The 25,542-nt window shown below is 33.6% G+C and overlaps 1 protein-coding gene across 2 annotated transcripts in view; it reads right to left on the bottom strand.

Moving 5' to 3' along the window:
• LRRC40 (leucine rich repeat containing 40) overlaps positions 1-25,542 on the bottom strand; it is a 56,986-nt gene that overhangs the window by 22,291 nt on the left and 9,153 nt on the right. For both annotated transcript variants that reach the window (XM_082664431.1, XM_082664432.1), the window contains exons 2-7: positions 14,642-14,823; positions 12,974-13,047; positions 11,692-11,821; positions 8,383-8,506; positions 4,646-4,788; positions 2,088-2,260 (exon numbers count right to left, since the gene is read on the bottom strand). In XM_082664431.1, coding sequence (XP_082520557.1) covers positions 2,088-2,260; positions 4,646-4,788; positions 8,383-8,506; positions 11,692-11,821; positions 12,974-13,047; positions 14,642-14,823 — 826 coding nt within the window. The remainder of the gene's footprint in view (positions 1-2,087; positions 2,261-4,645; positions 4,789-8,382; positions 8,507-11,691; positions 11,822-12,973; positions 13,048-14,641; positions 14,824-25,542) is intronic.

Below are 25,542 nucleotides of genomic sequence, written 5' to 3'. Positions count from 1 at the left end.
ATATCTAGGAAGTATGAGATCAGATGAAAGGAAGGAAAATACTTATAAGTTTCATTATGTTCTAGGCCCTGTGATATATACACACTTTATATCCAGAGCTCTGGAGAAAGAGAAACATATATATCAGAAATATTTGTACCCATTACTCTATTTATTTAATATTATTTGTCATTGTTTTGGTTTTAAATATTTGCTTTCTGCTGCTTTCACGTAGTAGCCAAAATAAGACCGTTATGGGGAAAAATGTATGTGTCAATACTTATGAGGCAAGCGATTATTTCATTCATTATTTATAAGTACTTTTAGGAATATCCAGGTCACTTATTAATTCTGTCATAAAGAGAAGTGAGTGGAAAGAATGGTCACTGTCCAAGCATTCAAATCTATGGTCAAGATGTACCATATGGGGCTTCCCTGGTGGCGCAGTGGTTAAGAATCCGCCTGCCAATGCAGGGGAGATGGGTTCAAGCCCTGGTCCAGGAAGATCCCACATGCACATGCCATGGAGCAACTAAGCCAATGCACCACAACTACTGAGCCTGCACTCTAGAACCTGCGAGCCACAATTATTGAAGCCCACACGCCTAGAGCCCATGCTCCACAACAAGAGACACCACCGCAATGAGAAGCCCACGCACTGCAACCAAGAGTAGCCCCCACTCACCGCAACTAGAGAAAAGCCCGCACACAGAAACGAAGACCCAATGCAGCCAGAAACAATAAATAAAATAAAATAAAAAGATGTACCATATGCCATATGTACATTGTGAAAACAATTTTGATTTTTAAAAAGTTATTGAAATATACACATAGAAGAAAGTCTACCTTGCTTAACCTTTCTCCTTCTGTGAAGAGCGAACCATGTGTCTGACATCCAAACATAAAACTTCAGACACCTAACTGGCATACAATCCTAGGTGAGTCTGAGTCTTTTTTTAATGTATCTGTAAAATAATTCCATCTCTAAATATTATGACTTTATAACTCCTTATGATTCTTTGCTCACTACCCTCTTCCTCTGCAGCTCCAACACAATCAATTGCTAAATACTACTTATTCTAACTCATCACACCTTTCACATCTTTCCTCTTCTTTCCATTCCCATTGTCACTACAGTTTAGGTCCTTATTACATAAGAGAGAAATCTACAAAGTTGTCAACTCAGTAAATTGGATATATCAAGTGCTCCCTAGTGACCATTATTAGATTAATAGAATTTTTTAGAATTCCCATCTACAAAACCACTCCTATCCAAAGTATCTGACCCACTATCACCAATATATTTTTAATGAGATTACAATCAAGTTGGTTTTGTTCTTAATCTCCCCACCTCTTAATTAATGAAAACTGGCTCTTCACAGGCATTTTAAGGACCTCTTTCACATGGCCTCAACTTATCTTTCAAGACCTAAATTCTCACAATCTCCTTTCGTGCACCCTACCATCTCAACTCGATTCCTTGCTGTTCTTTCTATACATACTTACAATTTATTTTCTAAACTTTCAGAGCTTTGTTTGTGCAGTTTCCTCCAGCCAAATGACCACCTTATGCATGCACTTGAAAATAGTGGTCATCCTTCAGAGATCACATGATAGGACTATAATGAGGCATGACCCTGTGAGTACATTTAAATTTTGTGCTCTAGGCAATTAACTTGCTTCACCCTGGTCCCAGTTCTATAATATCATCTAAAAATTTTACTTCTTCCACAAAGTCTGCCCTGATTCTTCTCAATAAATTGTGATTCCTGTATCTCCTTTAAACCCCCAAACTATTTCGTACCTCTCCCACGGCTTTACGTCATTTAACAAATTCAACAAATATTTATCAGGCAGCTTCTACGTACCCAGGCACTGATCTAGGAGTTATTCGTAGAGTTTGTGTCCCAGTGAGTTGGAGTAACTGATTCCATTAGCATATTAAGCTTGCTGCCAAGAACAAAATCTTTGTAGGTCTACACATGATACCTACTCAATAAACAGTTATTGAATTTGATTTACAAAAGAGATCTCTACATGCTTTTGTAACTTATGAATTACAACCAAATACAGACATGATTTCTTATTCATTCCATCTTTAAACTTACCTACTAATATCATTGTTGCTTAGGTCAAGCCTTTCCAAAGATTGCAGGAGTGTAATTTCATCTGGAACAGATTTTAACTTGTTATCTCGCAGGTCTAGCACAAGAATAGAATTCAGATGCTTAAGGTGTTCTGCCCCTAACATTTCAATCTGGTTTTCACCTACATGCAATTCCTACAAAAGCAAAGATCAATCATGTGTATTTCTGTATTCAGCTTTATACTAGATAATGAAAATAAAATTGAAATCTTGATTTCAAATCATTGAAAAATACATGGAAAATTTTCTAATTACTAAGATGCTTAAATTTTTAATTATATTTAAGTAATCTTACAGTTAAAGAAAAATGACAAAAAGGAAAATTTTCAAAAATTTCCTAGTAATTTAAAAATTAATTAAAGGTTTAAACTGGAAGAAAGTTCAAAGTTTATAAAACCAAAGCAGAGAAATGATTTAGTAGTTACATTTATAGAATTAATAAAAACACAAATCCAAGAACTATACTGATAAAAAATTAAAGTTTTAAAACAAATCAGTACAAATTTAAAAAGTTATTTATATTATAATAAATGTTTGTTACTCAACATTTTTATTAGTGATTATTATATATACTGATTTCTCACTAGCAGAATCTAAGATTATCAGATAATTAATCTTATTAAATGATAACTTTTTCAGTTATTTATATCATTGTCACCATTCTGTTTAAAAGTAACTCTTGTTTATGTGCGAAAGATTTTAAGTTTAATTAGGTCTCATATGTTTATTTTTGTTTTATTTTCATTACTCTAGAGGGTGGGTCAAAAAAGATCTTTTTGTGATTTATGTCAAAGAGCGTTTTGCCTATTTTTTCCTCCAAGAGTTTTATAGTGTTCAGTCTTACATTTAGGTCTTTAATTCATTTTGAGTTTATTTTTGTGTATGATGTTAAACTTAAAAGCTTTTGCACAGCAAAGGAAACAATAAATAAGACGAAAAGACAACCCTCAGAAAGGGAGAAAGTATTTGCAAACAAAGCAACTGACAAAGGATTAATCTCCAAAATATACAAACAACTCATGCAGCTCAATATTAAAAAAACAAACAACCTAATCAAAGAATGGGCGGAAGACCTAAATAGACGCTTCTCCAAAGAAGACATACAGATAGATGGCCAAGAGGCACATGAAAAGATGCTCAACGTCACTAATTATTAGAGAAATGCAAATCAAAACTACAATGAGGTATCATCTCACGCGGGTCAGAATGGCGATCATCAAAAAAAATCTACAAACAATAAACGCTGGAGAGGGTGTGGTGAAAAGGGAACCCTCTTGCACTGTTGGTGGGAATGTAAATTGATACAGCCACTATGGAGAACAGTATGGAGAGATTCCTTAAAAAACTAAAAATTGAACTACTATATGACCCAGCAATCCCACTACTGGGCATATACCCTGAGAAAACCATAATTCAAAAAGACACATGTACCCCAATATTCACTGCAGCACTATTTACAATAGCCAGGACATGGAAGCAACCTAAATGTCCATCAACAGATGAATGGATAAAGAAGATGTGGTACATATATACAATGGAATATTACTCAGCCATAAAAAGGAATGAAACTGAGTTATTTGTAGTGAGGTGGATGGACCTAGAGTCTGTCATACAGAGTGAAGTAAGTCAAGAAGAAAAAAACAAGTATTGTATATTAACGTATGTGTGTGGAATCTAGAAAAATGGTAGAGATGAACCTATTTGCAGGGCAGGAATAGAGACGCAGACATAGAAAATGGACGTGTGGACAGAGGGGGATGGGGGGACAAATTGGGATATTAGTATTGACATATACACAGTACCATGTGTAAAACTGATAGCTAGTGGGAACCTGCTGTATAGCACAGGGAGCTCAGCTTGGTGCTCTGTGATGACCTAGATGGGTGTGACGGGGTGGGGGGGCTGGGAGAGAGGTCCAAGAGGGAGCAGATATATGCACACATATAGCTGACTCACTTCGCTGTACAGCAGAAAGGAACACAACATTGTAAAGCAACTATACTCAGAAAAACAAACAAAAAACAAAACAAACTCAACACTAGTGCATAAAAGTATACATACAGAAAAGCAAAGCATAGCAAATTTAAATACAATGTTAATGCTATATACTTAATACCAAAAAAAGTAATTAATTTTAAACAGACTTTATGATGAGGTAAACATGAGCTGGCAACTTATAGAATTAGATACGTATTCATTCCTGGTATTCCAGGTTTCCTGCACTATGGTCCCAACTTACTCTGTAAGCCTCATCATCTACTACTTCTCCAGTTATAAACTACTCTGCAGATGAAATGGACAAATTCTTATTTTTAAAATTGATTACTGCTTTTTTTAAAAAAAATCTATTATTAACAATACCATTAATATATTTAGTCATTAAAATTCTGAAAAACAGGAATACAGGAAAATATAACACATAACTAATACATATTCTCAATGTAAAATACATTTAAAATTTCATTTTCAGGATTAACTTTCAGAAAATGTATAGGTATTTAATAATCAACTAAATAGTACCTTTAATAATTTACAAGAAGAAAATTCCGGTAGAAAACGTAATTTATTCCTCCGCAAATAAAGCAATTCTAGTGATTCCATGCTAGCCAATTCAGAAGGTATAGTTTCCAAGAGATTTGAATTACAATCCAAATGCTTTAATCCTGTAATATATATTTAGTGAAACACAAAGATATTTTAATAGAGAAAAAATACTGGTTTATAATTGTATATACATTCAAAGAATGTGTAAGTAATCATGAGGACTTACAAACCTGTGATGTTCTATACTGCTATAATAATCAAGAATCCTAGAATACCATTGAATTACATAAATGTAAACTAAAAATGTTTTTATTTAGTTATAATTAAAGAGAAACAATGATATTAAAATCAATGTTTAATAATAGTTCAGGTCATCTTTGTAAAGATTTAAAAAACAAAGTACTCTAGTACTCCTTTAAAGTATGCTAAAATATATAAACTATATACTATGAGATTATTTCCCTCAGTAATTATACATCTTTAAAAAGAAAAAGTTTAAGGTAAACATACAAGCATACTACTCGTATGAAAGAATGTCAAGTAACTCTGGCCAGTGGTAGCTTAGACACATCTGTATTTAAAATAGGCAACTGATGTTCTGTCAAAAACCCATGGATTTCTATGTATTCCCTCTTATTCTTTCATCTACTCATACTGCCTCTCTCCCTGTCTTCTTTCCTTCCTTTCTTCTTCTAATTTTTTTAAGTTACATTCTTTTGCTAACACCTTAGCTAACACTCTTGATAAGAAGGTATAAGATAGCTCAAGAAGAATGTTCTCACTTGCAGCATCTCTCTCACCTCCTGGATCTTTCTTAAAAGGCAGAACAGAAAACAAAAATGGAAAAAAAGTAAAGGCCTTCTTTCTCTTAAGACTTTAATAAGCAGTTTTCTCCCTAATCCATACTACAGATTCTTCCACTTACAATGGCCACCATATATTTTCCACTATATATTCTCAACCCTATAATTTGAATAGACAATATGCATTTTACAACTTTTTTTCCCTGTACTTTGAGCCTGTCAATTTTAACATAATTCAAGACTGAATTGATGTACTGCCTTAGACTACTTCTTTCATTGTTTAAAGACGTTAACTGCTTTCCAAAACAAATTTAATAGTACTACTTTCAACTTATAATAATTTATGTATTATTTGGCTAGATCACTGAGAAAAATGTCACAATCTGATCTACCCTAGATCCAATAAATTCTATAAAGCAAGTTTGTTTTAAATTTAGAAACTAGCTTTCACAAGTGTTTCCATCTAAGAGCGTGATTGAGAATAGAAGCAGTACATAGAAGAAAGGGAGGTGGATGGACTCTGTCCTACAGAGTGAAGTAAGTCAGAAAGATAAAAACAAATACTGTATGCTAACGCATATATATGGAATCTAAAAAAAAAAAAAAATTGGTTCTGATGAACCTAGTTGCAGGGCAGGAATAAAGACATAGACATAGAGAATGGACTTGAGGACACGGGGTGGGAGGGGAAAGCTGGGGTGAAGTGAGAGTAGCATCGACTTATATACACTACCAAATGTAAAATAGTTAGCTGGTGGGAAGCAGTAGCATGGCACAGGGAGATCAGCTTGGTGCTCTGCGATGACCTAGAGGGGTGGAATAGGGAGGATGGGAGGGAGGGGATATGGGGACATATGTATGCATATGGCTGATTCACTTTGGTGTACAACAGAAACTAACACAGTATTGTGAAGCAATTATACTCCAGTAAAGATCTATTTAAAAAAAATAGATTGTTTATACATGTATAACTGAATCACTTTGCTGTACAGCAGAAATTAACACAACATTGTAAATCAATGATACTTCAATAAAAAATTTAAAAATATGAATAGTAAAAGTGAAAAAGAGCAATGGGGATGGAGTAAGAAGATGCAAACGCTGGCTCTACAATTTACTACATAATTTCTAAGCCTAGGTTTCTGAATCTTTTTTTTTCTGAATCTTTAAAATGTAAATAATATGCATCCATACTAACTTGTAGAACTATTGTGGCAGCAAAATAATATATTTAAAAGTATTCTGAGTTACAAAGAACCATGCAAATGTTAGATACTGTTCTTGGAATCTCATCATGAATAGTGAAATAATAACTAAATGTCCTACTGGTGATAGCTTAAAAGTAGCATTGTCATGGCTGAAGGACAGAAAGCATCTGAGCATAATTATATAGTATATTAGAAAAACTGCTGTAAGTTCAAAGTATTTTTCTATTGACTTCAATATTTGCTTCTCTCTCTCAATATTTCTACTCAATTTGTGAAAAAAAAAATGCTTACATATGCACTCCAGATATCATATTTTATGTTTAGCTCTACTTTCTGATACCTTTATTGAAAATGGCGAAGGCAAGCAGAGTCAACTACTGGTATCACAACTAAAGGCTCCCCTGAAATGTCAATTCAATTTATGGCAGATTTAATTTATGCATTCCTGTTATAAATTACAAATAACCATTAATCTGAAGTAAAACAGCAGTGATCATTTTGTAATGTATAAAAATATCACTATCTTATACACCTGAAATAATATAATATTGTTAGTCAATTATACATTAATTTTTTAAAAAGTCAAACAGCACAATTGTACAAGTTCACTGCAAAATAATCTGTAATCAACTGTACGAAATCACATCTATGACTTCCTCCACAAAAGGGAGGTTTAAAAAAATGAAAAGGCTCATATATGATTAGCAAAAAAGAGTAGTAAGGTCTATAGCTGACACAGTGTGGTCATCAACTAAGAAATAATAATAGTTTGCCTTTAGACAAAAAAAAAAAAAAATCACTATGAAGATTTTGGACTCTAAATCAAGAATTCTAACATGATTAAGTATACTTACTTAAAAGGTACTGAAACGTACCTTCAGTTTTTTTATCCCTTAATATTAGTTCTACAATACACCAAATATAATGGTTCAATGGTAAACTTTAATGGAACCACTAAATTTTAACTTTTTTTTTAAAAAGAATTGACAATTTGGGCAAAACTAGACTATCTCTTGACATTATTACTTATGGACCTCAAGGAGGATACAGTAATAATATAACCATGTATCATCGGTGGCATCACCTAGGAAAGGGGAATGACCTCTTCGTAAATGTTGAATAAAATGAATGAAGAGATAGAATAGCTCAAAACTTTAATCAATTTCTCAGGTATACAATATTACCACAATTTATAATCTTATTTTCTTTTTCTCCTTTTGATATGCCAAAGTATTGTTTTGGCAGTAATTCTTTTTTTTTATTGTTTTGTTTTATTATTTATTTATTTATGTATTTATTTAGGCTGCACCGAGTCTTAGTTGTGGCACACAGGATCTTAGTTGTGGCATGCAGACTCTTAGTTGCAGCATGCGGACTTCTTAGTTGCGGCATGTGAACTCTTAGTTGCGGCATGCATGCGGGATCTAGGTCCCCGACCAGGGATTGAACCCGGGCCCCCTGCATTGGGAGCACAGAGTCTTACCCACTGAACCGTCAGGGAAGTCCCCTGGTGGTAATTCTTTACAAAGTTGCTAGACTACAATGGCCTGGAGAAAATCTGACTAGTTGTTATTGTTTGCATTTACCACCATAAAATCTATTATTTCACTTCTCTGTAACTAACTATAAAAAGAAATATTTTTTTAAATGTAAGTTGCACCAACTTCAAATTTTTTTATTTTTTAAAATAGAGAAGATTTACTTTTCATTCCACTTATTTCTGCAGGCAAACTCTTCAGTTGATTACTGGAAAGATTGAGTTGCAGCAGGCTGGACAGAGATGCAAAACTAGCAGGAACAGTTGTAAGACGATTGTTCGAAAGATCCTTTAAAAAGAGAAAGACAAAGTGAATGAATGAACAAGTAAATAAAAAAAGAAAGGATCCCTAAGGGGAGTTTCAGAATTTTGAGGGCATTGCAACATTAAAAAAACTATTTACAGATGATATGTTTTGTAACTCTCATTCACTGACAATTTCACAGATCATCATTCATTACCTCAATATACTCTGTGGGCCTACTATGTGCCTAATAATGTAGCAGAGAGGAATTAAAATGAATTCTGACTTCAAAAATATTTTACACAAAGGTTTCTGTTAATATTAAGTCATGTTGTACCATGTTATCATGTTTTCAAAAAAAAAATCTATTTTTTCATCCAATATTTGTTGAGTACCTATGATAAATCAGGCAAACTGTATGGTTAAATTGTAATATGAAATGAAAAACATCTTTGCAAGAAAGAAAAATTCTTGGAAGGAAAAAAAAGTAAGCTGAAAAAAAATGGCCATTTTAATTTGGGAGGAAAAAAATATTCCCTCTTGGTTCTGCTGACCTCAGCAAGTCTGCTTTAACTAAGTACAGAAGTCTACTCTACTCTCTAGTTTTCACTCATTCAAGCTTGCCTAATTAATCTCTATACCTTGATGTTGCTTTAAGTCTTTGTTTCTGTTTTGTCTTTTATGACAGAATATTTTTTTGAAACTCCCTTTAAAAGACAATGTTATGAATCAGGTATTCTTCTTACAACATTCAAATCAGATATAAGTACTACACCAGCTATCATCAAACTGTTAGGTAAGGCAAGTGGCAACAATGAATAAGAAAAAAATGACTTAGAGGAACTGTTCTCTGAAGACTATGATTTAGTCTAACGTTAAACAACTGTAACTCCAAATAAATTAAGATAGAAAAAGGAAAAATGCTAGATCAGTGTATTTTTTAAAACATACTGTTATTATAATAACATAAAATAACATATTATCATAATCTACAACATCAATATAATAATATACAACCCAAATACTCTAAGGTCTAAGAATCAACAGATTACTAATAAATAAATATTTAGTAATATCAAAAGTTAGTGACACTAAATGCAATGTAGTATTCTGGATTGGATCCTGGAACAAAAAAAAAGGACATTAGTGGAAAAACTGGGAAAATATAAAATCTGTAGTTTAGTTAGCAATATTGTACAAATGTTAATTTCTTAGTTTTTACAAATATCCCATAGTTAAGTAAAATGTTCGCCCATTAGGGCTTCCCTGGTGGCGCAGTGGTTGAGAGTCCGCCTGCCGATGCAGGGGACACGGGTTCGTCCCCCGGTCCGGGAAGATCCCACATGCTGCGGAGCGGCTGGGCCCGTGGGCCATGGCTGCTGAGCCTGCGCTCCACAATGGGAGAGGCCACAGCAGTGAGAGGCCCGCGTACCGCAAAAAAAAAAAAAAAAAAAAAAAAAAAAAATGTTCGCCCATTAAGGTGGGTGAAGGGTATATGGGATCTCTCTGTACTATCTTTACAACTTTTCTGTAAATCTAAAATTATTCCAATATCAAAAGCTAAAAATAAAAAAAAGTTTCTGATAAAGAAAAGATTCACAAATTCTTAATAAGTTTTAAAGAACCCAAAACAACAGAATTGCTAATAAATATTTAATTACTGCAGTTAATGACTAAATTAGATACAAAATAAGTACAGTGCATATAAATTAATCATTATTTATGCTAAGTCATTTCTTCATTATTTATTTAGTACCATTGTGTTAAGCAGTTTTTATATAACTTTAAGAAATATTATTGGCTTAAATTATTATAGATCTTATACTTTTAATGTTTTAATATATTGTTGCTCAATTTGTGATTTATTTGCTAATGAGTCCTTAAGAACACAGTTCTCAGCTGAAGCATCCTTTCATTATGCAGTGACTATCTGGGAACCCATAAAGAAAGTTTATTAGGTTTCCTTTAAGCTTTCTACTAAGCTTTTGTTTTTTTTTTCTTTTTAAATCAATTGCTATCTTTTACCAGCAAATTTTATAAGGAAATCTGATGGCTCCTTCCTTTACCACTCATTTCACCTACCTATGCCTTTTACTTTCCAAACCTTATTTCCAATCTGATCAGATTGAAAAACAAAGAGCTACTGAAGAAATGGTTGAAGAGAGTATGTATTTTGATTTCAAACACTGGTGCAGATGGGTGAAATATCAAGAAAAAATAAGTAAAAGAAGCAATTTTTCCTTGAACAAAAAATAAACTTTAAGGCTAAAATGACTAATGAGTTTTTCAAAACATGTAATTGTGACTAGAACAAGAATGTAACATGAAATAACTATGTGGAGTAGAGATTTATATTAGAACATCTGATCGAATACAACTGAAGTCTTTCAGATAGGATACCTTACAGTAGAGCCTTACTTCTTCCGTGGTAAAGTGGGGGAACAAAAAAAAGGATACACTCTGAAGTCAGATTATTTTATGTTAAATTCCTAAATTCCTTACATATTAGTTATATGACTTTGGATGAGTTACTTTTTTTTTTTTTTTTTACAAGTCTTAGTTTCTTATCTGTAATGGGGATAAAACTATCTACTTTGCTATGTGTATAGCAAAGTAATATGTAATCTACTATATGTATAGCAAATATAGTAATATGCTATAGGTATAGCAAAGTGCCTATTGTTTGTATTATTCTTAACAATATGACTAAAATAATATTTGCATTGCTTTATGGTTATCTCTATTTAAGATGTGAAATGGATAGAATAAAAATTTTTACCAAGAAATATGGCCATTTTGAAAAATAGGTAGAAAAAACAGGCCCTGAAGGCATTATCTGGACACTCAGAGGACAAAAGAGCCATAAGGGCTACAGAGGAGGAAATGAAAATGGAGATAAAAAAGGGAATTGGTATACGCTAAAAACACCTTTCCTCTATTTTGCTAAGCCATAAAAGCCTCTGAATAACAAGGTCATCCTCAATGGCTCCTTTCCCAAACTCTATTCCTAAATTAAAATCTAAGGTGATTTCCTTCATAAGAAAAACATAAGAAAATCAAATTTACAATTACTAAGTTAGCATTCTAATTGTAATTCACTGTTTCTGATAATCTAGTCATACAATCAGCTGCCCATGTAACCATGATTTCAACCATACATCCAATTTTTCAGCCTAATAAAAAATCCCACCAGCCCCAAATTATATAAATATTGCAAAATCAAAACTTACTAAATCTTCTAAGTTGGAAAGTTGTTCAAATCCCCTTGGTATGCAAGTTAGTTCATTATGCTGGAGATATAGGCCCTTCAGGTTTCTTAGATTTGTAATTTCTTCAGGGAGTATTTTCAGATTGTTATGGCTATTGATTGATAAAACAAATGCTGAACAATTTCGTGACAACACAATAAATATTTATAAAGGCATTTTTGCTAATCGACTACCTGGGCTCATTAAAAAAAATGAAGTAAGGTTACTAATTTTAAGTACTTACAAACTTTACATCCTAAAAGTACACACCCATTAAAATGACAGTAATCTAAAGTAATCAAATTGAGAGTTTCAAAGAAATAAAGATTTTTAACCAAACATATAATTTGTGAACTTTTGATTGGTTCCTTTTAATCAACTTGATTTTACATATAAATGAAAACATTGGGCTATAATTTTTACACTGCATATGAGGCTTAGAATTTTGACAAAGATGTGCACATACATACACTACAATGAAGTCACATTTTACATGGGGATTAGGTTTCAACGTAGCACTCAAGACAAAAATAGCTATTTCTGTTTGAGGGCCTGGCATGTCCAGATGAATGCAATATGCAACTCCAGTCTTATTTTTCACCAAATAAGGACTGTTACTTGAGGAACTGTTGTTCTCCCTCAAACCAGTTAACTCCAGAAAACTGCAACTTTATCATGCTGTGATAGATAGATTTATATCTATTTTATAAGCCCCAGTTTTTCAAACTATGTTTTGAACACTTAAACTTTTTCATTTTTTTCTCCTAAATTAAATCTTCCCTAATCCCTTTCCCCCTGTGTATATATAACATAAAAGGCAGTTATTTTTCTTGAAAGTCTGAGTGTGTACTGAAGGGCAAACAGAGTTAGCTAGGGCCTTAGCCACCTGGCTTCCCATGTACCTATCAGTGAGTACCAGACGCATACCCATGGAATTCCAGGAGTCCTCAGAAAAGTTTAAAAACTACTGATATAGAAAACATGAAATTTTCCTCATTATAACCACTAAAAATTATTTCATAAAAATAAAAAGTATTTAAAAAAAAATCAACTGGCCTTAAATTTGTAAAACCAGAAAACATGCAGGCAATTCTAAAACAAAATAATCTGAGAAATAAAACTTAAAATTATTATTCTGCTTAATCACTTTCTGAGATACTACAAAACATTTTTTACATGCTAGAAAAAGTATTTGAAAAAATTTTTAAAGAATGTTAGATTTACACCCTTATACTAGCAATACTGAAATAAGTTTAAATTTTACCTGACATTAAGTTTCTGAAGATTTTCTAATTCTCTTATAGCAGAAGGAAGGGATGTCAGCTGATTATCATGTATCTAAAAGTTATTAAAAGACACAGTCAATATCTTAGTCTTACAATTAACCATGAGCTTTGCTATTGTACAATATTCTCTGATGACAGTCTCGTTATTCTAGCTCAAAAGCATAGCTGGGCTATTGGTAATTTGTTTTGAGTATAGAAAAGAAAAAGGAGTTTGAAATTGACAAAACTGCTGCTAATAAATCATGAAGTGATAAGAGATCAATTTTAAAATACTACAGTTAAAAAAAAACACAAAAAACTTCCCCTCACTGAGTGGAACTTCAATCTCAAATGAGAGATGACAAGGTCAGAAACTAACAGCCCTCTGATCGTATGATTAATGTCAACATTTACAAAAAATAAATGAGGGAGACTTCTCTCATGTTCTTACAGAATCATATGCTGTTAAGGTACAAGGAACCTTTAAGAGAACACTTATGCCAATTCATTCATTTAACAAATGAAGAATATAAAAACTTCTCTAGAAATCTGACTACATCTAACTTTTTCAGACATGAAATTGAAGATTTTTGATGATCCTAAGTAAAGTATATCAGAAGTCTGTAGATTATGAAATAAACTACTCATGACATGGCAACTAGGGATTAAAAACATAGTCCCTGGGCTTCCCTGGTGGCGCAGTGGTTGAGAGTCCGCCTGCCGATGCTAGGGGACGCGGGTTCGTGCCCCGGTCTGGGAGGATCCCAAGTGCCGCGGAGCGGCTGGGCTTGTGGGCCGTGGCCACTGAGCCTGCGCGTCTGGAGCCTGTGCTCCGCAACGGGAGAGGCCACATCAGTGAGAGGCCCGCGTACCACAAAAACAAAACACAAAAAACAAAAAAAACCAACATAGTCCCTGAATAAACACACAAAAATTTAAGCCCAATAATTCAAGTCAGTATTGGGATAAGTTACCAAAAAAACCCCCCAAAGTAACAAAAAAAAAACCCCAAAAACAAAACAATATTAAATACTTGCTTTAACACCGACAATAATAATGATGATAAAAATAATAGCAATAGGGCTTCCCTGGTGGCGCAGTGGTTGGGAGTCCACCTGCCAATGCAGGGGACACGGGTTAGTGCCCCGGTCCGGGAAGATCCCACATGCCACGGAGCAGCTGGGCCCGTGAGCCATGGCCGCTGAGCCTGCGCGTCCGGAGCCTCCGCAACGGGAGAGGCCACAACAGTGAGAGGCCCGCTTACCGCAGGAAAAAAATATATATATATATAATAATAGCAATTAAAAAAAAGACGAGCAGCAGCAACCACTTGTTAAATACCAATTCTGTCTGTATGCATTAACTCATTTAATTCAAAGAACAATTTTTAAAAACAGGTAGTAGTACCAGTCTCGGTTTATAAACGTGGAAACTGAAGCACAAAGCAGTAACCTTCCCGAGATCACACAGCTATCAAGTGGCAGAGTCAAAATTTGAAGCCTGATGTTCTGACTCTGCACTCAACCATTATGCTATGCCGAACACAGTAATTTGTTATTCTTCCTTGCACTCTACCGATTGAACATGGGTCTTCTATTACTCAAAGCCTAAATTTAGCTTTAGAGTCTCTTCAGACGAAGATCCATATTTATAATCAGTCAACTTACATCAAGAACAGTCAGTGCAGGAAGGAGTCGGAGGTCATCAGTAAGTGACTGAAGTTTATTGTTTGATATGATTAGTTTGGTCAAATCTGTCTGTTCCCACCATCGCTCAGTAGCACTGAATGAAAGATTCTGATTAGCTTCTTCAGGGATATCCACATTTATTCTCCAAACACACTGAGGCACTATTTCCACCACCACCAAACCAAAAAAAAAAAAAGGGAAAGAGGTGAGATACTAAGTACACATGTTTATAACAGCTATTCTGCTTATCTACTGAAAAGAAGTTTCTGAAACACTAAAAAAACACTTTCAAATAAATCAAACAAATAGCAATGAATTCCAACTACATTACAATGGAAGTTGATTTTATTCCAAAACAGAATATTGGATATGTATTTTTCATATTAGATCTCACTCTTATATTCATTCAACTATATTTACTATATACATTCCCTGCACAGCACATAGTGGTTAGATATACAAGACAAATAAAGAATGGACTCTACCATTAGGCAACCATAACAGAGAACGTATGGAAATCAACATTTAAACTAACTCATTTATATCTCATAGCAACTCTGTAAGGTAGGTGTTATTCTCACTTTACAGATGAGAAAAATGGGGCACAGAGAATGTATCATTTACCCAGGGTTATATAGCTAAACGGGATTTAAACCCTGGAAAAGCTAAATTGTCTTGCTTCTCAGTGAATATTTGTAAGGTATATCTGACTCTGGTAGCTGCTCTCTATTTTATCTGACGTACAATTTTATTTCTTATCCCATCACACAACATTGTATTACTTCTGTTGCAGCATATACAGCAATTCCTTTGACACTGCAAATAAGACTGTTCAAGTTAAACAGAAAGAGTCCAGGTTTATCACTATAACACTTGAAGCTCCAGAAAATATTAACTTGCTCTAGTGCTATAGCAGAACTATTTTAAATAGTCCTTCATTCCTTGATACCAGTAGGACGATATATGGGTATGATCTAGAACTTTAGCTAATATTAATCAAGGCAACCATTGGTTATGCCTTACAGTTACTGACTATCATTTTAAAATGACATTAAATGGAAAGGTGTGGTCAAAGTTTCAAGTTCAGGACACAATCAGATCAAGCAATCCAATACAATGGTTTTACAGAAGCAAAGCAAAGTTCCTGAAATCCATTCACTCAAAAAAAATGAGGTACCTATACTTGTATTAGAATAAATTATAAGATCCCTTTCCTACCCTTCTCTCTGCCTAAGCAATCTGCATTTCTCTACTCTTCTATCAATGAATCCCCAGCAAATGGGAATAAAACAGAATGAAAATCCACCCATGCTTATGCACAGAGGTTTATTTTTAAAGCAAAGCAAAGAAACAAAAGCCACTCTTTCCAACTCTTTGAGTACAAAAGCAGCATAAAATGTATCTTCACTGTTGTTATTATTATTTTGGTGGGTAGATATGGATGACTGAGTGGGAATGAGAAACACACATCAGCCCAGCACTAGCATGTGAAGTTACTGACACCAAATGAGTCAATAAAAATGGGTACATTTATGTATTTGACTAAAAATCAATGTTACCCTTAAGCAAAAACAAGTTACAAATGTGCCATACCAGTTTGGGTCACCAACAAAAAGCTCCAGTATAAGAACGACAAAAAAAAAAAAAACAAGGCAAGACAAAACAATACAAAACATTAAAAAAAAATGTATGGAAGAAGCTATGTGAGATGCACAAGTCTACTCCTAAAGAAAATATGTAGAGCATTGTGCATATATTTTTCTCTTAACACCTACACGTACATAGGTACATTAAGATGATTATACTTAAAAGGCAATGTAATGGAAAATATCTTTTTTTGTAAGGAGGAAGGTGGAGAACACAAGAAATTTGTATACAACACAACAAAAATATCTGTTACCCATGAACTACACTAAATGAATGTTACAATTTTATCATTATTACTTCAGATATTTTGGTTAACCAAATTTGTCTTTGTAGGAACTATCACGGGATGGATAATTGTTGATACTATACTGCTGTTATTAAATATGTATCAATTTGCTTTTCCATAAACATTGACTTACTGCTCATTCTTTTCCCCATTGTTTGTGAAATATCTCAATTTCTTCAAGAGTTTATAGCACCAAGATTCATGTCACTTTTCTTCCCTCCCCACAAATATGAAGAACCACTGAAAGGTATATTGTCCTAATTATTGAGGAATTCAGTGGAGCCATCCTAAAAGTAGCTTACCAATTCACAAAACAGAAACTACCGGGTAAAAAATAAATGTCAATAGGCATATAAATGTGAAAAAAATTTACTATGGAGTTAGATTTATTTGCTTTATGTAATTTTTAAAGTTATATAATATGTCAAATATATACATAAATTAACAAATAGTATAATGAAATAATGCTCCACGTACCCACCGCCCACATTTAACAGTTATCAACTCATGGCCAATCTTGCTCATATATAATCCCATATCACAATGATCTAAACTACAATCTTAGGAAGATAGAAAAGAACAAAGTAAACCCAAAGTAAACAAAAAAAGAGTAGAAATCAATGACATCGAAAACAAATACGGTAACAGATAAAAAGCAATAAAACCAATACCCAGTTCTTTGAAAGTGGGAATATCACTACCAATCTTACAGATGTTAAGAAGATAAGGGAAGGGGCTTCCCTGGTGGCACAGTGGTGAAGAATCCACCTGCCAGTACAGGGTACATGGATTTGAGCCCTGGTCCGGGAAGATCCCACATGCCATGGAGCAACTAAGCCTGTGCACAACTACTGAGCCTGCGCTCTAGAGCCCGTGAGCTACAACACTGAGCCCGTGAGCCACAACTAATGAGACTGTGTTCCACAACTACTGAAGCCCGTGCCTAGAATCCATGCTCCGCAACAAGAGAAGCCACCACAGTGAGAAGCCCGCGCACAATGAAGAGTATCCCCCCGACCCCGCTCACTGCAACTAGAGAAAGCCCGCGTGCAGCAACAAAGACCCTAAAAATAAATAAATAAATTTATTTTTTAAAAAAAGTATAAGGGAATATGATGAACAACTTTATATCCATACATTCAACAACTTAGAGGATATGGAGAAATTCCCTCAAAGGGGGAAAAAAAAAGCACAACAGCAATAGGAAATCTGAGTAGCCTTTTGAAAGGGTTCCTAGACCCAATTCCAGTGTGCATATTGTTCCCCATACAATCAATTCTCAGACACCCTCCTGGTGTCTCAACTCTGACACTACTAGGGGATATAGAATCAGATTCAACAAGTAAAGGGCTCAGTCCCACAAAACTGCCTTCCACTTCAGAGGCCAGTCACAAGCCCAGCTTATTACCAGTACTTCTCATCAATTGGCTATAAATCAGAGGTTCCCACGACTCCCTCCTTGGGTTCAGTTAATTTGCTAGAATGGCCCACAGAACTCAGGAAAACCCATTTACTCACTAGTGACAGATTTATTACGAACAATATTAAAGGATACAAACCAACAACCAGATGAAGAGATACATAGGGCAAGGTCTGAAAAAGGGAGCTTCCATCCTTGTAGAGCTCGTGGTCCGGCACAATGGCACATGGGAGCATACTGGTTCCCTAATGTGGAAGCTCTCAGAACCCTCTCCTTTTTTGGTTTTTACAGAGGCTTCATTACATAGGCATGATTGATTAACTCATTTGCCATTGGTGATTGATTCAACCTCTATCCCCTCTCTCCTCCCCAGAATCAGGGTTTCTGGTTCTGATTCTATCTGTGGTTAGTTCTCCTGGCAACCAGCCTCCACCCTTAGGTGTTTTTTGCAAGTCACTTTCATTAACATAAACTCACTTGTGGTACTAAAGGCTTGTTAACAAGACACCATTTAACTTTTATGGCTCTGAAGCAGTTTTTTGGGGGTTTTGTTTTTGTTTTTCGGGAACTGAGGACAAGAAACCAAATATTATAACAAAGGATGCTCCCATTGCTCTTATTATTCAGGAAATTCCAAGGGTTTTGGGAGCTGTGGGCCAGGAACTATGGACCAAATATCTCTGAGAAATATATTTTGGTCATCTGAATGACCAAATATATATATTTCTTATAAATCACAATAAAGCACATAGTATCTACCAAAGAAATTAAACTTGCTATTTAAAACATTCCCACAAAGAAAACTCCAGGCCCAGATGACTTCACTGGTGAATTCTACAGACATTTAGAGTAGAAATGATACTGATTCTACAGACTGTTTCAGAAAATAGAGGAAAGAAAAATTCCCAGCTCATTTTATAAAGCCAGCACTACTCTGATATCAAAATCAAAGACATTAAAAGGGGGGGAAAAAAAGCCAAAAACCAAAAACCAAATCTAAACACCATGACCAAGTGATTTATATAAGGAATGCAAGGCTACTTTAACATTTGAAAATGAATCAATGCAGTTGACCACATTAACAGAAAAAGAGTAACACAATATGACTGTCAAGGAATGAAAAAAAAAAAAAAGCATCTGACAAAATTCAACAATCATTCAAGATAAAAACTCTCAAAAAACTAGGTATGAAAGGGAACTCATTCAACCGGATAAAGGGTATCTTTGAAAAATCTACAGCTAACAATATACTTAATGGTGAAAAACTCAGGGCTTACTCTCTAAAATTGGGTACAAAGTGAGGATGCCCATTCTTACTGTGTCAATATTTTACTAGCAGTTCTGACTAATGCAACAAGGCAAGAAAAATAAATAAAAGCCATTCAGACTGAAAAGGAAGAAGTAAAACTGTCTCTATTAGCAGACATGAAGATCTATATAGAAAATCCTAAGAAAGCTACCAAAAAAATTAAATGTAATGAGTTTAGAAAGGTCACAGACTTCAAGCTTAATATACAAAAATCGACTGTGTTTCTACATATTAGCAATCAGTAACTGAAAACATTCTTAAATGCTTAAAGATTTACAAGACATAACATCTAAAACCATGAAATACTGAGAGTTAAATTTAACAAATATATGCAAAACCTATGGTATGAAAATACAAAATATATGAAAGACCTGTGTTTTTTGCTGTGAAAACTTAAAGAAGGTCTAGATAAGTAGAGAAATATACCAAGTTACAGCTTGAAGACTCAATATTTTTAAGATGTCACTTCTCAAAGTGACTTATAGATTCAGTACAATCCTAATCAAAATTCCAGAAGGCATTTCTGTAGAAACTAACAAGCTAATTCTAAAATGTATACTGAAATGCAAAAGAACTAAAATATATTAAACAATTTTGAAACAGAAGAAAGCGATAGGACTTAACAGTACTTGATTTTAATTTTTACCATAAAGCTTATATAAGGACAGACATATAGACCAACAGGGAAAAAAAAAAAAATGAGCTCAGAAAATATTCCAGGCAATAAAATAATGTCAGTTAATATTCAACAAAGTTGCCAAAATAATTTAGTAAGAAAGGAATAGTCTTTTAAACAAATGTTCGTATAGATAAAAAATGAACCTCAACTTTTACCTTGTGACATGCTCTAAAATTAATGCCAAGTAGAGCACAGACTTAAATGTAAAAGATAAAACTATAAAAATTCTATAAGAAAGCAAGGGAGAAAATCTTCACAGCCTTGGGATGGATAAAATTTCTCAGTATAGAAAAAGTACAATCATAAAAGAAAAAAATTGATAAATTGGACTTCATCAAAATTAAAAACTCTTATGTTTTTCTAAAGAAATTGTTCAGAAAATTAGGCAAGCCACAGACTGGGAGAATATATTAGATAGATACCAATATAGATATACAATATATCTGAGGACTTGCATCCCCAGAATATAAAAAGTCTTATAACTCAGGAAGACAAACAGCCCAATTAAAAATAGACAAAAAATCTGAACACTTGGCAAAAGATATACAAAAAACGAATGAGCAATTGAAAAGATACTCAACATCATTAATCATCAAGGAAATGTAAATAAAACCATAAGGAGATACTGTAACACAACCACAAGAATGGCTAATGTTAAAAATAACGACAATACAAAGTGTTGGTAATGATGTGTGGCAACTGAATCTCTCATATTACTAGGGACAAACAGTTTGGTGAATTCTTATAAAGTTAAATATGCACTTATTATTATACGTCCAGCGATTCCACGCTCAGGTATTTAACTCAACAGAAATGATAACATATGTCTACACAAAGACTGTACTTGAAAACTCATAAGCAGTTTTATTCATAATAGCCAAAAGCTAAACACAACTCAACAGGTAAATGGATAAACAAACTGAAATACATACATACAATGGACTATTACTGTTCAACAATAAAAAGGAACTACTTTTGTAAACAATATGGATGACCCTCAAAATACATTATACTAAGCAAAAGAAGCCTAACACGGAAAAATTGTAAATGTATAATTCTATTTGAATTAAATTCTAGAAGAGGCTAATTTATATTGACAAAAAGCAGACCACTGGTTCCATGGAGCTAGCAGTGGGGGTAGACTGACAGCAAGGGGAACGTTTCAAGTACTGGAAATGTTCTTTATCTTGATTTTGGTAGAAGTTACACAACTGTATATATTTGTCAAAACTCATTAAACTGTACACTTAAAATGAATGTACATACTGTTTGTAAATTATACCCCAATAAAGATAACTAAAGATAAAGAGAGAATTTTTTTAAATATAGATGATGTAATATATCAAGACAATCTTATGAATGCATATGTACACATATGTATATATGTGAATGAATAAAAAAATAAAGTGTGTATATGTGTGTATATATATACATATACACATATATATGTTTCTCACAGGGTAGATAATACCCTTAAGCAGCACTACCCAACAGAACTTTCTGCAATGATGGAAATATCCTGTACCTGCCCTATTTCATATGGTAGCCACTAGCTGCGTATGGCCAATGAGCACTTATAATGTGGCTAAAGTGACTGAAGAACTTGATTTTTAATTTTATTTAATTTTGGTTAATAAAATTTAAATAGCCATATGTGACTAGAGACTTCCACAAGGGATGGCATGATCCTTAACAAACACTGCAAAAAGATTTCTTTACATGTATTTTTGGGCAATTCATTCTTTCTTCCATTGACAACAGCTAATTACAGAAATAGGGAGTCACAAATGGGTTGACAGCAGAGAACTGTCTAATTTGAGGAAGATACAAGTGGGTAGGTGAAGAAACAGAGAAGAAATAAAAAAAATGTCTAAAATGGTGTTTACATGGATGAATAAAAGAATGTGTAGCAAGTAAACTATAGGAGCAATAAATCATGAGATTAAAAAAATTTTTTTGACTCCTTTGGACAGTTTCATAAATATAATGATCATGCATAGTATACAATAATAACTGTTTACTTAAGGCAGAAAATCATACCCATTAAAGTCTAGATCTAGTCTAGATTGATTACCATCTTCTAAAAGATTGTAAATATATTCAACTATGATACACAGTATAGCATCATGGACATACACTGACCAAAGAGTCAGGGACCTAAGGCTCTGGTTTAAACTGTATAACAAATCAACCTGGCCAGTAACCTAGTATTTCTGGTCCTCAGTTTCCTCGTTGATTAAATGAGAGGGCCCTACTGTCACTTAAATGCTAGAATCCAGTAACAGCAGTACAAAAAGGCTTTTGCTAGATGCAGGGTAATATTCGGATAATAATTTATCTTACAAATGCCATTTACTAAACTGTCTACCCAATTATGAGCACTTTAAAAGAATAAACCAATAGATCAAGTCACTCTGTAAAGAATCCGGGAAAGCTCATTGATAAACATTCCAATTTTCTCCACAGTAGTTTATGTATGGCCACCAATGGCCTCATTACATTAAACAAAGAATTCCAAATTGATAAACCATAATATTATAGTGTCACTTTGAGGCTATCTTTAAAGTTTAACACACACACACACACACACACACACACACACACACACACACACACACACACATACACACACACACACACCCCAAAGTAAAATTAAAAAGTTATATGGAAGGCATTAACTCAAAAAGTTATATGGAAGGCATTAACTCAGTTGCAGCTTTAGGTTGATTCAAAGGAATATATCTTTGTGGTTTAGAACACCTGAACCACTGTTATTTTAGAATGCATGAAGACAACACTTCTTTGCTGAAGTCCAGGATACTGTAAGAAAAGAGTGAAACAATGTTAAACATATGAAAAGGAAAACATGTTTACTAATCACTTTAAGAGAAAAACATGCTTGAATTTATTACATTAACTTGAGGGTACATTCAGTTTTATAGTGAAGACAAGCTTCACTGAAACTATAATTCCATTCTTCCCAGCCTGTATTTTTTCTCTTCTATTCAAGAAAACATATTAAAATGCAAGTGAGTGAACATGATATTAATATAGGGGTAAGTTTAAATTTGCACTAATTTATTAAATAAACTTTGGCCTTGGCGATAACTTGGGATACACATCCCAACAGGTTAAAATACTAACATTTAGAAATATATCAACAGATCAAGAAATAGGAATGGGATTTTCAATTAACTATCAAGGTCCTTGTTTTATAATCTAAACAAGTAGACTTCCCTGGATTTCAGTATACTAAAAATTAAATGTTCACCTCAGATTTTGCCATTACATATGGATTAAGGCACTTTCCTCGTGTTTTCATTTCTAAGAATTGTTTAACAATTAGCTTGTTTTGATGATCTATTCTCCTGGAAGCGTAGTTTCTTTCTGGAATTATTTGTTATAAAATCTGGATAGTTTGGTTAATTCTCATTAGCTTTTTAGAATATAACAGTAAATTCCATTAAGACAATCAGGAGTCAAAATACAGAGTTAAGCTAAATAGTAAAGCAGAACATGGTTAATACAGATTTAAGGATGGTTATTTAAAATCTTAGTAAACATATGGTTTGTGTTACACTTTTTGTCGTGTCACAACAAACTGTACAAACTGAACATGGCAAATTTTCATTACCCTAAAACAGACAACATGACATCTTGTGGCCTAGAAGCCCTAGACCTATTTACTTAATTCCACAAACAGAAACTAACCAAACTGCTCTCTTCAAGATAAGGAATGATAGCCTTACACCCATATTTCTCTCTCAAATAATATGGTTTCCAAACTAATTTAATTGGCTTATTTAATAAATTATCCACTTACCAATGTTCTTGTCAGTTCAATAGTGTGGTTTCCTTTAGAATTTACAGCATTCTTTTGTTCCAAACACTGGCCCCTCTTACTTTCATTGAGTTTTTGAGTCACTCAAAAACATTCCTACACTACTGTTCTGCCATGGTCATGCAAGCACAAGGCAACAATCAATACCTCCTTTACAATTCTACTTTCATTTTATCTGGTCCAATGAAAAAGAGCTGCAATATCTATACTGAACAAAAGATAATTAATTTTGGTTGAAAGATAATATATTCCCACACTGCTGCTCATAAAAAGAGCTGTCACTTAAAATTTCCAGGATATTTCTAATGTGCTTCTTTGAAGTTGGTTATTAGTTATTTTGTTTGGGTATACCTTTCTAAGTAACTTATAGAACTGACACTCAGAATGATGACTCTAAAACTGCCAACAATATTTGGATATTTAAATTAATCACAATATTCATAAGACAGACTATTATCTGATTATTTTAATGACTCTATTTTTCAAGTGTTCCTGAAAAATGTACAAATAGAAGTCATAAAAGCAGAACTCAGTACAATTCCAAATTTGTTAAAAATAAAAAAAACAGAAAGTAAATTAAATATATTCACACACACACACAAAAAAAAATTATAAAAGAAAAACCTCCAAAATATCAACAGTGATAACCGTAGATGGTTATTTTCATTTTTTATGCTGTATATAGATTCTACTTTTTCTATAGTAGACATATTGGTTATATAAAGAGGAAAATAATAAATAGTATTTTTACAAAAGAACTAGGACCTAGTTCTTTCGCAAAGGAACTAGAAAAGAAAGCGTATCTAAAAACCCTCAAGAGTACACAGATTTCAGTTACAGGTAAATATTTATCTGCACTGTACAGATACCAGTTAACAACCCCATCTAGTTAGTAAAATGCCTCACAGCTCTAACAAGTGACCTCATTAAGAAGAATCCATTTCAGGAGGCCACCACTTAAGAATAAGAATCAATAGAATTTTTGGGGGGAGGGATAAATTGGGAGACTGGGATTGACATATACACACTACTATATATAAAATAGATAACTAAATAATAAGGACCTACTGCATAGCACAGGGAACTCTACTCAGTACTCTGTAATAGCCTATATGGGATAAAAATCTAAAATAAGAGTCGATATATGTATATGTATAACAGATTCACTTTGCTGTACACCTGAAACTAACACAACATTGTAAATAAACTATACTCCAATAAAAATTTTTAAAAAAATTAAACCAAAATAAAACAAGAAAAAAGTAACAAAATGGAAAGAATGAAAATAAAATAATATAGATTTAAACTCAAATGTATCAATAATTATATTAAATGTAAACAGATTAAATGCTGTGATTGAAGAAAAACAGATTATAGCAACCATGCTACAGGAAGGGCTGAATTACCTTTCCGTTCTTAAAACAGAAAATGATATTGAGGCTCTTGTTGCTGCAGCCAGGAGTCAGTGCTGTGCCTCTGAGGTAGGAGAGCCAACTTCAGGACACTGGTCCACAAGAGACCTCCCAGCTCCAAATCAAACGGCAAAAATTTCCCAGAGATTTCCATCTCAACACCAGAACCCAGCTTCACTCAACGACCAGCAAGCTACAGTACTGGACACCCTATGCCAAACAACTAGCAAGACAGGAACACAGCCCCATCCATTAGCAGAGAGGTTGCCTAAAATCATAGTAAGTC

The sequence above is a fragment of the Grampus griseus genome (genome assembly GCF_964374135.1).
Source record: "Grampus griseus genome assembly, chromosome: 1".
Lineage (NCBI taxonomy): Eukaryota > Metazoa > Chordata > Mammalia > Artiodactyla > Delphinidae > Grampus > Grampus griseus.
This window is presented reverse-complemented; position numbering and strand designations above follow the sequence as displayed.